Source organism: Hoplias malabaricus, chromosome 7 (genome assembly GCF_029633855.1).
Source record: "Hoplias malabaricus isolate fHopMal1 chromosome 7, fHopMal1.hap1, whole genome shotgun sequence".
NCBI lineage: Eukaryota > Metazoa > Chordata > Actinopteri > Characiformes > Erythrinidae > Hoplias > Hoplias malabaricus.
In genome coordinates, this window is record NC_089806.1 from 37,802,798 (window position 1) to 37,819,133 (window position 16,336).

Below are 16,336 nucleotides of genomic sequence, written 5' to 3' on the forward strand. Positions count from 1 at the left end.
ATGGTATTTACTCATTGTAAAGTACTCACTGTGTAAAGACAAGAGCAGATTTGAGTGCACTGAATGGAGCACAGATCATTCTCCATCTGATTCGTGAACATTTTGTTCAACTTGGAAACATGCAGAGACTTCAGTGCACTAGACGAAACAGCTTCAGTGTGAAACACACTCGTCTATGAGTGCCTCATTTGCATTTCACTTAAAAGAAATTTGAAGTGTCTAATAAAGAGCAAACAAATCTCGCAGCTGAACATACAGTACATCTCAGAGTAAGCAATATGTAGGGACAGTCATTTTTGAGCATACATTTTCAATTATGGCATATGACCTTGGTATATTTTGCTGCCCTTGAAACATTATACAAACTAGGTTTCTCACAGTAAGCCATCCATAGTATACAGCCGATGCTGCAGAGTTTATTGTGCATAGCCTTAGCTCAGAGGAGAGAGTGTGTGTGTGTGTGTGTGTGAGTGAGTGTAGATAGCCGCTAAAGCTCATTTGTATTCTGCCCTGGTGTCCGAACATCAGTACCCAATTTCCCTCCTTCACACCTTCGTGAACTAACGACACTGTTCTGCACGACTACACACACACAAACACACACACACATTGTCCATTCTGCCCTCTTAGAGCTAGTTTCATTAACTGAAAGGATACCTCTATTATATGAAGTTAAATGTTCAGTTAGTGTTCATGAACATGAATTACAAAACAAAAGGAAATTAATATCCTTTTCAAACGGCACCATTCTCACGTATTTATTTTGTATGCAACCAATTCATTTAAAATCCATTAATGTCCAAATATTAAATCTAATTTGAAAAAAGGCAGTTTTAAATTGATTTCTTTTGTCCTTTCCCTAAACCAACAAAATCTGATCTTGATAATGGAAAGGAGAATGAAGGAAAATGTGTGGACACCTGGTTATTTAGAATGTTTTCTTAATTGAGTATTAACAGTGAGTTTCTCCCTCTTTGCTGCAGTCAATCTTTTACTGTTTTGAGGATTTACAGTAGATGCTGGAACATTTCTGCAAGGATTTCATGGTTTTCAGCCACAGGAGCATCAGAGAGTTCTTTATACAGATACTGGATGAGTTCCTGACCATTAACCTCACTCCAAACCATCCCAAAGACATTGGATGGGTTTTGGCTTAACAACCTGTATGTTCCCCATACACCAGTGATTCTGTCTGAAGAGTTAGGAAGCAAAAGACGTGTGTGTGTGTGTGTGTGTGTGTGTGTGTCAGACTGTGAGGGCTTGAAAATATTATCTAAAAATGGGAGCCCTGCAGAAAACGTTTAAGAGGCATTCATAATTATTTCATGTAATATCTTGTTTACCGGTTGACTTTTAATTATAAACAAGTTTGTTCTTTGGTTTTACTTCACAGTGGGAACTCATATCTCTCAAATTTATAGTCTGTGGTACTCCACTGGATGCTAGAGATTCAGCAGCAAGAGATTAGCAGGAAATGTGCTGGAGGTTTCAAGTCTGGGGTCTTTGGGCTTATCATCAAAAACACAGCTGCTGCAGGTTTCCATTCCCACCACCTGGAGGCAGACCTCAACTGTTAGAAGACTTGAGACCTTATGATTTAAGTGTAATCAGGTGCACTCCTGATTAACTGGAATTAAAACCTGCAGCAATACCAACCTTTTTAATTAGACAGAAGACCTCTGCTTTAAATTAATCAGCTCACTGCTTTCTGGAATAAATCCAGCTTGTAAAGCCTTACATACACAAAACGGGGGTTAACGACAGCTGTAGATGTCAGACTTGTTTTTAATGACTCACTTTTAAAGTCTCATTTTGTTCCTCTTTGTTAAAAAAGTGCAGCACTAAGGGGGGTGGGGGTGGGGAGAGAAAGTAATCAGACATTTGTAAACCATTGTTTTTATTACTGTAATGCACATTACAAAAATGAGTATTTCTTTCAATGTTTTAGTGTTAAATACGTGGATACCGACTTCCATTACCAGACATACATTATACCATCTACATCAACCAATACAAAGGAAAACAAAAGGGAAAAATAAAATCAAGTAAGTCACCTTGGCAAATAGTGTGTCCAATGATATCAGTTTTAGTACCAACTCTCCAGTAAGGTCCAGCGGTGCAGTGACTACACCTGCCTTACTGCGTAACAGTTTGGTCAGAGGTGGGGTGTGTTTAGACAGCCATTGTTTAAAAAAAAAAAGTAACAATAATAATAAAAATACTGAAAACAACAATGTGACATTCCACCGCAGTTAATTAACGACTGTGCGGAAGAGACATTGTTGATAGTCGAACTGCAGCTGTGTGAATGAAGTAGTTGTGGTTGCGTGTGTGAAGAGCATCTATGTCTGAAAGATTTGTAATTGGCACAACGTGCGAGTTAAAGTAAATGCAAGAAGTTTTGGAAAAAACGAAAAAAAAAAAAAAAAAAAAAAACATTGCCAAGATGACTGAGGGTGAACTCAACACATTATAGGCACTTGAGCTTCCCCTAGGAGTGATCAGTGTTTTATACCACTTTTACCACCACCTCTCCCAGCCTTCCAATCTCACATCAGGCAAAAAAACATCCCGCTCTAAATAACTAGCTCTTAAAAAGGTCCCCATTACCTCAATCTGTGACACGAGAATGCTTGTAAACAGTGTTTCATCATCACATTTATTATACAACCCTAAATTAAAGAACTGTTTGCTCAAGAGAATAGAACAATTAAACGATACTTGGGACGAGCTACATACTTTTCTGCAGTTTTACTCAAAAACCCCCAGACGCTGCAGATCGGATCAGAAATATGGAGTGTTTCCAGAGGCAAAACAATTCTTCTTAGAATTCATTTGGTCGTAAGACTTGTAAGACTTTACCATTAAGGTCACAGATACCAACACCTGATAATATTAAATGTGATGGATGCGTTGTAAGAACCGGGCAAAATCAAATGTTGTGCCTCTAACACACACACAACTGGCCGATTTGTTATTTAGATTTTGGCCGTCTGTTTTGCGGTGGTGATGTTGCTGATGTAAATATGAAGCACATTTTTGGTGTGTCCCTTAGTCCATACAACGAGCCTCTGGTTTAAGAAAAAGCTGTAAATAATGTTGGCCATCAGTTTGGCTTTGACCTTACAATACCTCTTTAACTAGCGGTGAAACAGTCATTAAATTCATGAATGATGACGTATTAAACAAGAATGCACCAAAAAATAGGAGAAAAATTTGTGCAACAGGCAGGATAACGATCCTCGTACGAAATGCATTTTTGTGCTTTTCATATCAATCCAGAATAAAATGATGGGAAACTGCCTCCAACAACCAGCCACACACATGCACTCCATGTTCAAGTCTTACACTTTATAACGACAAACAGCAGCCATCCCCCACCCCCCAAGAGAGACTTTACCACAACAAGAGGAACAAAAATATAAAAAAAATATGTTATGACACTAAACGATCCCGTTGTGGAACTGCTAATAAATGTTCATTATATAACTTGGCTGCCACTCTACAGACATCCCCCTCCTCTGGGTTATCACACAGTCCTATGAGAATACACAGTGTGCCTTTGCTTTCTTTTGTGCATGTGCTAAGGGCAAACCAGTCAGACTTCAACTTTTGTCGGGAATGCTCGAGAAAGAGAGGTTGAAAGGGCAGTTGTACTGCTTTGCTGGGTTTAGCGATAAGTTAAAACAAGCTGTAAAAGCAGGGCACCCTTACGGGTAACCAGTAATATTTGTGAGATCACAATTGTCATTGCCAAGTAGCAGAGTTTGAATCTGTGTGGTCTCTCAGTTATCACGACCAGCTGTCAGTGAGAGGACTCGCAGAACAATACACAATAGGAAGCCAGCAGCTATCATACTTTCAGAACAAGGAATGAACTTAGTATAATTTGAATGATCATTTTATTTGCCATGACTCTGCTCAGAGGCCTTCTATGGATGACATTTTCCCTAAATAACAAAACGTCTAAAACATTAACCCTACTAACCCCTTGACTCAATGAGAAAAGAATTACAGCAGACTTACTCAAACGTGCCTGCTCCATGCACAACCGGCACTGTAGGGACCCCACTACCATTAGACAATTCAATGCACAAAACGTGCTGCCAGTGGCTGGAAATTGAACTAATGAACATGTAATACATCTTAATTTATTCTTTAGCGCATATATGCCAATGATATGGTCAAATGTCCATGTACTTTCTTTCTATAATGATATTAAAATAACTAAAAGTACAGACAAAATATATCAGTAGTAAATGGGCAAACTCTAAAACTAAGATGACCAACAGTAGTTTAACTGAGCAATGACATCAATACCATTGAAGCAAGCAGTGAACTCATGGCATCAAAGAGCCTCTACTAACGACAAAAGCAGTGCATCACTGACACGCATCAGGGGCATCTAATCAATCTCTGCCTTAGTTCACAAAGCTTCTCCCGCAAAAGTCATCCATCAATATCAATAACATACAACTCCAATGAAATAAAAAAATAAGTTAAATTCATATTTTCCAGCCCATCTCAGTTCGTACTGTTTCGTGACTCATAGATCAACTTTGTTTGCCTATATACAATAAAGTGAGACAGTAAAAGGCACACATTTAAACCTTTTTTTTTTAACGTTACAGATACATAAATTAACAAATCATCACATGACAAGCTCTACTATTCTCGGAATCGGGTGCTAAAGGCTCTAAAGGCTAAGCCAGTTCCATCACGTTGTTTGCACAGGATTAAAGGTTTTATATGTGCTTGAGTATGTGCTGACTGGCCCGTCTGGGGTCCAGTTTAGTTTAGAGAGCTGGAAGTCTGCAATCAGCTTCAAGAGATGTTTTTTTTGCAGCCCAGGTTGTTTGAACTCCAAGGCTGACCTGCTTTTAGATCAACCCATGTGTATGTTGTTGTCCTTCTCAGTTCCGTCCATCGCTTATTTTTCAGGTGCTTTCCAGGCAACAGAGAAGAAAGGCCGCAGCTGTTAACCTTTCAACAATTTGGTGAACCTATTTTACGTGACAGCAAGCCTGCTGGCAGAAGTCAGATGCTGTCGACGAAGCTGCCGGGAAAGAGGCCTGTTCGGCCGTTTCTCTGGAGTGTTCCTTTGAACCAGCCGTCCTCTCGCTTCTTGTGAACAAACACTATGTCTCCCTCCTTCAGCTCCAGCTCAGCCTCGCTCTGCGGAGGATATGACACCACCACGCGATATCTGCACAGGGTGAGACAACCACAGAGTGGGGTTTTGAGGTTAAGTAGGTGTTGTGGCATAAGCTCAAACAGCAAGAACAATCACCTAACTATATGTTTCATGCTCTAACTTGCTTACTCCCTAAATTTCACTCTTAAAACGTTGCTGAATATGGAGGTGTATTTTTGTTTCAGCCACAAGCTGCGATGTAGCTTTAATTTTCTCCATTAAAGCTTCTGTGTTCGATGGTAAAGCTCTCCCTGAAACATTTATTCAGCAAATTAAATTTATTAAGTCAAATTCAAAAAACATCAAAACTACACTTAGATTTTACCTCTAAGCAGTTTGTCATGCAAACACACATCTATGTTCCTCCCAAAAATACCAGTACTAGTGTTTTAGATGGCACTGATATAAGTATTTATTTTACTGTCATGATTAAAAAGAAAATTGTGCAATTAATTTGTTTAAAATATTTACATAATATAGAAAACAGAATGTGATGAAATTTCTGGTCACGCCACATGGCTCCAATATGATTCTACAGTATATATATATATATATACACATATATATATATATATATATATATATATATATATATATATATATATATATATATATATTTAGAGTAAAAGTACTTTTAGTCATTCACATTTAGAGGAGTTAGTATTTAATAAACATGTAACTTTATTTAATCAAGAAATGTTAGTGGTTCCTGTACCTTTCGCATACTATTGGTCGGCCATCATGTTGCATGGAGAGGAGCGAGGAGCACGGCTGTCGAGGAGGTGGTGCAATAGGGGCAGGGTTGTCTTGGGAGCCATTCCTACGATGTGCTGCATCAGGGTTTAAAGATGAAGATGATGAACAGGACACAGCCGTCTCAGACTCCACTGGACAGGAGCCAGCCCGAATTTGGTTAACACCTGCAACTGCTGCAGTGGTAGGCATTTCAGGCCCCATTGCTCCTTGTGTCATGTCTGCAGCAGCTGCCTGCTCCGTCTCCAGCGTCGGGGATGATGGGGGAGATGGGCGAAGTTTCTTTTTGTTAGACAGCAATTTTAACAGTCCTTTCTTCTCCCTCTGAAATGTAAGAGAAAACTGGAGTCATGTCACTATTAAAAGATACAAGGTCTGACTGAAACATGTTTTTAAAAAAGGTACAGGTGCATAGTGTGCATCTACACAGACCATAAGTTAACACAAACAAGCCCCTTTCTCAGACAAACAACTGAAGTCTCAAAAGTGTTCATAATATGATTTCAGGTTCTATCCTTCCAAGTAGAACTCTGTAGAATTTTCCACAGCCGCTCGTATCAGTAATTCATAATATTTTAGGTTTCATTCCTCTCTCTAGAACTGCCCCACCTCTCTTTCTGTTTCTACATCTACCCCTCCTTACTGTAATTAACTCAATTCTCAGATCTAGGGGATCTCCAAGCAGGCAGAACATTCGTTTGTGTGAATTACTCTGTTAGAATAAATATGCGGGATGCTTTCCAAAACACTTCAAAATTATCTGCTGGCACCAACAGCCAGAGAGTGCAGCCAAATGAACTGATTCTCCAATTCATACAACTGCCAAAGTTAGAGGAGGTACAGTCTGATGAAAAAATGTGCGCTATGCAGACACCTCTGATCCCAAAAGAAAAAAAAATGAAAATAAATTGGAAGCCTCCAAGCAAATTACACTGATGTTAAGAGGTACAAGCCTGGGAAATCACTGGCTTAAAGGAGGGTCCTGGATAACACTCAAGGCTGAGATATGACTTATCCAACTTTGGAACATTTCGCCTGAATGCACTTTGTTTAATCTGTCCTTGTGGGCAAAATACAGAAACACTAAGATACAAGATCACTGATGAAACAAAGAATGTAATTAGCATGGGAAAATTCAACCTTGACTTTTTTTTGGGAGTAAACTGGGCAGCAAAAAGACGTTTCAGTTTGCCATCAGTGGTAAAGTATTACTCTGAAAATGTAGACACTGCTGCACTACAGCAAAGGTGTAGAATGATGGGCCAAAGTCCATACAATTCACAGAATGATGCAACACATTCTATCAGGCCAGTATACTGGGTGTTCACACTAGGATACCTGCGGTGAAAGAGGAATGTTTAATTCAAGTGTAACTGCATTGTCTCACCTTGCAGTCCTTATCCAGTCTACAAGCTCCCTGGTTTGTCGCCGTGGCACCGAGGTTCTTGGCATTACCGGGGTTGACCGGAAGTGAAACCATGTTGTTTTGTCTCATGGCATCCACTTCCAGAGAAGCAGCACTGACATTGGGTGGGGTGAGGGAGGCAGCAGCACAGCCCATAGCCACACCCATTCTGCTTGAGACAGGGCTAGAAGTGGGGCCAGAGCTAGGGCCAGGTGATGGCTGGGGACACACAGCCAAGTGAGGCATGAAAGCCATAGTATTCTGGGACTGAATGGGCGTTACGGCCGCAGTGGGGCGGTCCTGACTGTGACAGACTCCTTAAGAGATAAAGAAATACAAGGAGATGTTAGAAAACTGGAACTTGCGAAACAACTTACTGCACAAATATTTAACTGAATTAATTTATTAAATGTTTACCAAACACATGCTGTAATAAGTAATCTACTGATTATTACACAGATGATTACTGCATCATCCTTTACCTGTCCTAACAGCATTCCGTGCTTGGTTGACTGTCATTTGAGAAGTCACATGCATCAGGACTTTGGGATGCTGACCAGGAGGCACGTGAGCAGCTGTTACAATGGCAGCTGGCAGAGCGTTTGAAGGAGCAGGTCCTGTAACTACTGGAAGGGGCTTACTGGGATCTATGCTTGAGCCAAGATGAGCGGAGGAAGGGCTAACGATGGTGACGCCACGCCCAGCCTGTGAGCACAGTGTTAGGGGCACTTTGGGCTGACTACCGCTTGCTGCCGTCCTAGAAGAGAAATAAATAAAACATTTTTCAAATCAGCACACACAACAACTCAGAGACACAATCAAACCATGTCTCTAACTGTTCACTCATTCTAATTTTTACTACAGTACAAAGGTTTACATTATATGCTGGAAAATATCTAGTTAAACTTTATTAGAGGTGCTTGAGAAAAAAAAGCATGATCTTGGGTTTACAGACAAGTACTTTTCTGAGCAGAGTTAATGCACCATCAAATTTCAGAGCACAGGAATCCTGTCAATGTTTAATAGAAATGTGTGGGTTTGATGAACATGGAACTCATTACAAATTGAGCAGAATGTGTTGACTGCATTAAGCATTTACAATATGTACTGCTAATAAATGCATTAAACATTGTCGTCTAGAGCAGAGGGGAAAAATACCTTCCTGAAAAAATGTTTAATAAATAAAGCATGTTTGTGGAGGTGGAGGAAAAAGATGACATTCTTTTAATAAACGCCCCAACCACTGCAAACACTACTATACACAGGTTATGTAGGATCAATACGATCAATAACATACACACGCCAAATATATCATAAAGTAAATTCACATTTGAGTATGTGTTTGTGCTTAGTTAGACAAACTAATCTTGCAACTGACTACTAAGTTTGACTGAGTTTGAATAGATGCAGTAAGTACAATGCATATTTGTGTCATACCTGCTGACAGGACTCATGTAGTTACCAGGAAACACTCCGATCTTGCCGGTGTGCATAGATGTCCCTTTAAACCAGCCATCCTGACAGCGTTCCAGCACCAGGAACATCTCTCCTTTTCTCAGCTCCAGCTCATCTTCCTTACGGGGAGTGTATGGGAACATTGCTACATACCTGAGAAGCAGGAGTAAAAACACACAGCAAATATTTTTATTCTTTTAAAACATGAATTTACACCCAGTGGTTTTAAACCTTAAAAGATCAATACTGCAACCGTCAGATTTCTGTTTCTAAAAAATGTTAAATGCTGTAATAAACGGAAATAAAATCCTTAACATTAAAATAAAGCACATTTTTCAACCACTTTTATTTAGCTGTATTTAAACGTGTACTTTACGTTTAAATACAGCTAAATAACGTACTCTATAATCCAAATGATTCTCAATTTCAAAGTCCCTCTTCATATGACATGTTATTTGTTGCAGCACTTTGGTTCATGTCATTTTAACAAGTAACACTTTTTCATTGTAAAATGCCAATGTGGCCCATTAAAAAGGACATGACAGTATTTATTTTGCAAGTTTGGATGAAGGAATATACTGTAAATATCATTGTTTCATGTGTAAATTTGGCTACTAGAATGTGAGGAAAAGTAAAGAGGCCAAAACAGTCTAAATTGAAAAAGCTGAATTGCCTTTATTTACACACTAGCAAATGTGTTTGTTCCAGCAAATGTGGTTATACTAATCTTTATTGAGGACGCTGATGTTACAAGTACATACTCTAAGAAAAACACGGACAGACGTGCAGGTGTGTCTAATAACAACCAGGTGTGTTTGGTCTAGTGAGAGTTTTGATTGGGTACAAAAATTAAAGGTCAAGAGTTAGGCTCAGGGCCAGACTTCGTGCAGAACTCCAGAGTCTATAACATTTCCCCCAGGGTTTGACCTCTGACCGGTGCTCAGTCATGCTCAGCTGCCATTCAGTAAGACGAGGAGGTCAGCCAGAGGTGAAACTACACGCTCTGAACAGAATCGTGCACACTCATGAATTCAGCAGTCTAAACACCCGCAGCCACCCACACCCTGTGCCTTTTTAACACTTACACTGTTGGTCTCTGCCGGCTGCTCTGGTCACTTGTTGTGGGGGAAGGCCTCTGTCCAGCAGCCAATGAAGAGGCAGCCCCCACAGCAGAGGACTGTGGGGGAGGTGGGGGAGGAGGAGGCAAAGCATCCTGAATTAAAAAAAAGTACATGAATAAATCTGTAAAAGACACAAATAACTTTCAAGATATACCCCCAAGTGCCAATACAATATAAATATATATGTTGCTATTAAGATAAGTCCTGTCCTGTATCACATTTTACAGAGTTATTATAATTATTAACGTTTGAATATTTAAAAAAAAATATTAATCATTAAATAAATGAATTTCACAGGAAAAATTTTTAAAAAATGAAGAATATTTCAGTTTTTGTTGCTCATTCACAGTGCATGGTATGTCACAACATTGCCGCCTTCTGTCTCTTGTTCCGTTGTGATATTATATCTTAGTCTTATGGCCCATCCCTAGTGTGTGCATATGGGTGGGCTGGCAAATGTTCAGATATGATCATGCTCACTCACAAAGCTATCTAATTGATTTTAAGGCCAACATTAGAGACAGTGCACTCAAAACAAAGAGAAATACAACAAAGAAACCAACACAACACACATGCCTTTACAGATACATCTATCATTGGAGACATTAGTGGGTACCCTGAGGCCACTAGAGCAGTCATTACCACTAAGCACTGAGAGGAGAGGGAGGGCTTACTATCAGATGGCACTCTGCCCTCTCCACATTTCAGCTGGAATGTATGTGTGTGCGTGCGCATGTGGTGTTTCGGTTCACTGCTGGCGCTTGAGCAGAAATGATTAGTTTGCCCACAGGCAAGAGAAATCATCTGAGCAAAAACATCATGTATAACTTCATTCTGAAGCACTGAGTCTAAGATTTGGTGACCACAGGGAGCCAGCGTAGGGAAACTGGGTGAGGTAGAACTGTGATCAGCTTTACAGGATTACGTTACTTTAACATCTTTATTAGACTCTTCATAAATTAAACAGAAACACACACACAAAGTTAGTGCAGATGCTTTGAAAAGACCAAGTTAGTGATCGTACATAGTGCAGTCTCTGTAGTGCTGAGCCTGGATTAGCAATGGCAAAGGCTCCATTTCCCCCCATTACAAATCAGGGAAGCATCACAAATTTTTTCAAATAAGCCAAAAAACATCATTCAGACTTCTGCTATAACTGTATAAACATGATGTTAAAAGGCAAAACTCAATCATATTTTGATATCCACTTCCTACCTCAAGTATATTTATATAATTATAGCGTATAATTATAGTGTATTGCAGACTCAACTGCATTCAGCCATGAGAGAGTGTTTAGTGAGGGCTAGGACTCTTAGTTCTGTATCATAAACACCACTCAATCACATACCAAAAGTCCTGGATGGTGCTCCAGTCACTCCAGAGCAGTTCCACTGCTGCACAGACCAGTGCTCCAGGCTTTAAACCTCTTGGCAATGAGCATTAAGAACTTATGATAAAGTGCATCTGCTGCAGAGCATTCCTAGAGTTTGCAAGCTATGTGTGCAAATGAATTATGTCAGCAATACGTGTATCCTAAAGGAACTGAATTCACTAATTAAGAGTAACCACTAATGTTTAAACATGCTTGAAAAACGTTAAAAGGTTTTCGCTGGACTGACCACTGGGATTGAGGCATAGCTGGTCTCTGGGGGGAAAGTGAAGACTGTGGCTGTTGTTACAGGGCTGCTTGGCGGAGGAGTGACAATGAGTCCTGTTGTGCAAATGTGAACCTATCAGAAACAAGAAGAAAAATCCAACTTTAAACACACTTATCCAGTCAGAAATAGGTGGTGTGTGATGACTCAGAGTTAACATACAGAACAGCGTTCTTGGAAAGTCAGGGGTATAATATGAACTGGGAAAGACAAGCCAAGACCTGACCACCACTGAGTAAAACAGAGCTCAATCTAGAGAGGCATATCTGTCTTCACTCATTTTTGCCAGCATGTCAGCTTTGCTAGGTGTACAAGTGTGTGCGCTCACACATACATTTTTTTCCCCTCCATGAATAAGAACAATCCACCTCAGCAGCTCAACATGGCCAGCAGAGGTGACCTGAAAATGTCACGACCAATGAGAACATATCTTTTGCAGTGATAAAGCCACATGACATTCTAAAGCCTGCCCCGCTGGAGCTGCTTCAAAGACCTAGTAGGGCTAATTACTGATCGCCTATGGGACGCTATGAAAAGGTGGGCTCATTTGAAGCAAGTCGTATTAGAACAGCCAGAACAAGACAATAGTGAATTAAAATCTCCAGTTCCGCACACAGACGGTTCAAGACACTGTCATTAGCAAGGCACTACACCGCCTCATTTGAAGCAAAGCAGAAACAGCTATTACCAATGATAATAACAGGTATTATTTACAGCATAATTAAACCTTTGGTACCTGCCTCATAGAAATTAACATCTGGAATGTCAGCAGAGCTAATAAGAGAGAAATTCCAGCTGTAATTATGAACATTTATCGCTGAAACATAAATAGCAGCGAGAACAAAATCACTTTCTTCCAAATATATTTCCCATACTCCAAATTTCTCATTTAATCACATTTCTTCAAGTTTCATTGTGACTTCACCCAAGGTCCGTAGAGAGCCTAAAAATAGACATCACTAGAGAAATGAGTTATAATTCTGCAGCAATGATAACATCTACTACTTTGTTTCAAGTGATTCAATTTCCTGGTCTTTCTCCCACACAGCAGATGAAATAAGTTTGAAGTGATACTGCATTTCGCATGGCTTCCTGAAAGACATATCAATCATGTATGCCTTCATCATGTCCTCCAACAGTTTTGACCTGAATGAACCTTTGGTTGCTAGCCTATAGCAGGTCATTAAGTTTAATGCACTGCACATGACCAGGACGCGATAAAGCTACAACAAACACAATCCCAGTGGAAACGTATGCTGATGCATGAAGCATTTGCAAGTATGTGTATGTTTGCTAATAGACTTGTGGAGAAGAGATCCAAGAATCTCTGTGTTTATGTACGCGTTTTGAGAAGTCATGCTCTGGCAAATTAAATCTGAATATTAGTGCATCACAGGTGTTGCTCTAAATTTTTTGGAATAAGAATGGAAAGGTCTAAGTCCTAAAGTATTATTTGTACAGATTTAATGTCCATAACCCATTATGAGCTGCTTGGAAAACTTCGCAGAATTCACAACAAAAAGTGAAGGATAAACTGATGTTTCTGAAACAAATTCTAGTTGGAAGGACACAGCTAATCAGTCACTGCAGCGCCAATGTACGAGACAGCAGTAATTGAATAAACACATTGGCTGCAAAAGAGGAAAAAAAATGGTCAAGAGAGAATAAGTTTCATATTTATACTGGAGCTCAAGATATCATCTGTTATAATTGTATTCAAATAAAGTTTCTGATATCTGGGAAACCTTGTATAAATAACACATGCTCCATGTGTAATTGGCAAAAAGCAATTTACGAAAATGTATAAAACATGAAAATACTCAAATACTATCAGAATCAGAGCCTTATCCCTCAGTCACTGTGCCTCTATCTCCCTCAACATTTCTGTCATCACCACATTTCTCCACTTCCCCTAGTCAGCTCGGTGATTTCTCTTATCGCTCCCTCCAGCTTTCTCCTTCCACCCTTTTATCTCCTTCTTTCACTCCATCCATGAAACCACTGCCACAAGTCTTTCATTGGTGCTACAGAGAAAAAGGAAAAACAAGGAGGATATACACCGGGTAGACACTGACAGCTCCTGGAGAAGGTTTGGTTATTGTGTGCCACGTTTAATAAGCTCCATGATGTAACTCTGTAACCTGAAGTCAGAGAGCATAACGCGGAACTGGGAGGACTATGGAGTAGTAATGTTCGCGGCATGAACAGGCTGTCTCATTATTGTGGGTTTTGGAGTGTGCGGTTAATGATTTGCACTGAAATGTCCAGGCCAGAATGTTAAAACGAACTGATTATACCCCTTCATACGATAGGGAGAGGGGTGGTCAGGGATATAGTGCAAAATTGAGAGAGAGGAAGGAGAGAGAGAGAGCGCGAGAAGAAGATAGAGCAAGAGAGCAAGAGCTTGCATGACACTAAGCACCTAGTGCTTTATGGCTATTTTATTCAGGAACAAGAAGGGATGTGCGTCATTGTGTGAAGTGTGTGCTAGTCATGCTGGGCTTGATTTCAGGAGGTTCACAGCTGGCACCAGCCGGCAGACGACAGCCGTCTGTCAGACGGCATAAAGCGGTAACACTGATAAAATTGAATTAATTACAGAGGAGCTCTGGGATTGAGTAGGCTGTCAACAAAAGAAAAAAAAGCATGCAGGTTGGAGGGGGGTAAAGAGGGAGAGAGAGTAGAGGGAGAGAAAAATGTAAGAACGACAGCATGGAAGATGCAGAAAGAGAAGAATAAATAAGAATAAAGAAAGGGGGGATAAAACATACAAGGAAATAGAGAGGGGGGGTGAGACAAAGCAAGATCAGAGCAGAGTGCCTCAGGGTAACTAGTCATGCTTAGAGATCCATGCTCTGGCAAAATATGTTTACTGCAGAATCATGAAAAGACAAATAAACAAAAACTGCATTTGCAGAACTAAAAACAGAGTCTAATTTTAGACAGCGCAACAAAACACCAAACGTCAAGCTTCATACATTTGAAAATTGAGATGCTGTGTCACTTCACATACTAAGCTATTCTAACACACTGTGTATAAACAGGTACAATATAAACAGACTAAGATACATTTTATAGCTTTTGCTATATTCCCGCATAAGGGAATAGTGTTGCAATTAAGAGGTATATTTAGACTGTAACCATGATTAGATAGGTGCTTCATGTCAAAGCAACAGCCACAAGAATGCCAGAACCCAAGGATTTTGAGCAGGAGATTGGCCAGAGCATTGCATTTCTCAGACACAAGACTAACGTCCAATGGCTATGTTTGGTAGATACCAACCAAGGCATACTCCACAACACCTGAATTATGGAGAGGCTCTGACAGTTGTCCAATGGCTTTAAAGTTGTGTTGTGTCAATGTGTCTATATAAAAATACACATCTTCATAGGCTTTATGAACGTACTGTACAGGAAAACATTTTTGCATCATTACCCATGTTTAAAAAACCAAACAAACAAAAAGCTTGTCCCATGGAGACCAGCCAAATATCAACACATCATCACAACATGAGCAGCATCAGATTTCTCATTGTGGGGGCATTGTTTGTCCTTTCAAAAGGAGTAACAAAGCACAAAAGCTTCCTCATTCCATTATCAGAGCTGCAGACTCATGAGTCATGACAAAAGGTAAAGAAAAGTTCAGAACACCTCCGGACCTAATACGGTAATGGGGTAGTTGACACATGGCATGAAACATGTTCCTGTAAAATAATAATTAATTATTAAAAAGAAAACATACAATTCATGTATTAGTTCAGGTACAAGTTTTCCTGGTAGTTTTCTTGAAAATCTGTTTCTAAATTGGCGTTTCATGACCCTAAAATTATTATAAATTTGTGTGTTTCTTAAAACATATCATTTGCTTTTTATCTGCTTAAATGCCTTGAATGGCTCAGAGATCTCAGTATTTTGGATGTGCCTGGACCCTGTTGATAGTTACTTGTGTGTATAATTAACCATGTTTCCTTGGCTGCTCCCAGCAGTTATGACAATTGGTAGAAATCAATGCGCTACAGGAACTGCAGAAAATTTAGACAAGAAAAAAAAGTTAAAATCTAAGATATAATCTTTGAGGCACTGACTGATAACTGACACTAATTAAGATTCTTAGACCATCTACTTAAACTATTAAATGAAACCCAAGAACGTGAATAAGAAACCTAGCTCATGATAGCTCAAGATTCTTGTCTGAAACTTGCTGCAGCTGTTGTCAGAAATAAAATTCAAAAAAAGACAGGTGGAAAAAATGTTAGTGAGCTACAGCTGTGCTGTGTTCATGGGAAGTGGCTTCTGCTATTAAAATTCTCCTAACGTTAGATTTCATTTCAGACAGAAACTCGCAAACCCCAAATCCATTTTAGTGGAGGAGATCTAGTCCCGTTTACAATCTCTCCTTATCTCTGCTCAGGAGAAAGGAGAAGAGGCAGCCTTCTAGAAGCTTCCTAAAGCAAGATTATAGGATGTCACAAATTGACTTCCACTGACTCGAGTTGGCTTCCTGAGGTCCACATCACCAGGCAAGCAGCGGAACAGCTGTGAGTGGCTGTCATTCTGTGGTTGGTGCAGTAACCACTCAGAAGGAGTTTGGAGGGGGCTGCCATTACGCATCCTGATTTTCTCTCTTTTTTTCGGACTGTGTGGAATGAGGGAGTGAGAGACATGTGTGGAATGGAGAAGGGGGGTGGGGGTTAATTGCAGACAAAAAGAAGAGAGGCTTGAACAGACAGTGTTGAAGGAAAGCATATCAGAA

The 16,336-nt window shown here is 39.9% G+C and overlaps 1 protein-coding gene across 2 annotated transcripts in view; it reads right to left on the reverse strand.

The window, feature by feature from the left end:
• Window positions 1-1,899: 1,899 nt before the first annotated feature.
• Window positions 1,900-16,336, reverse strand: part of sh3rf1 (SH3 domain containing ring finger 1) — a 49,156-nt gene continuing 34,719 nt past the window's right edge. The window contains exons 6-12 of one of the 2 annotated variants that reach the window (XM_066677206.1): window positions 11,548-11,658; window positions 9,893-10,020; window positions 8,790-8,960; window positions 7,835-8,109; window positions 7,335-7,669; window positions 5,910-6,271; window positions 1,900-5,206 (exon numbers count right to left, since the gene is read on the reverse strand). In XM_066677206.1, the coding sequence (XP_066533303.1) occupies window positions 5,038-5,206; window positions 5,910-6,271; window positions 7,335-7,669; window positions 7,835-8,109; window positions 8,790-8,960; window positions 9,893-10,020; window positions 11,548-11,658 (1,551 nt within the window). In that variant the 3' untranslated portion in view covers window positions 1,900-5,037. The remainder of the gene's footprint in view (window positions 5,207-5,909; window positions 6,272-7,334; window positions 7,670-7,834; window positions 8,110-8,789; window positions 8,961-9,892; window positions 10,021-11,547; window positions 11,659-16,336) is intronic. The other variant, XM_066677207.1, reaches the window with a different exon arrangement.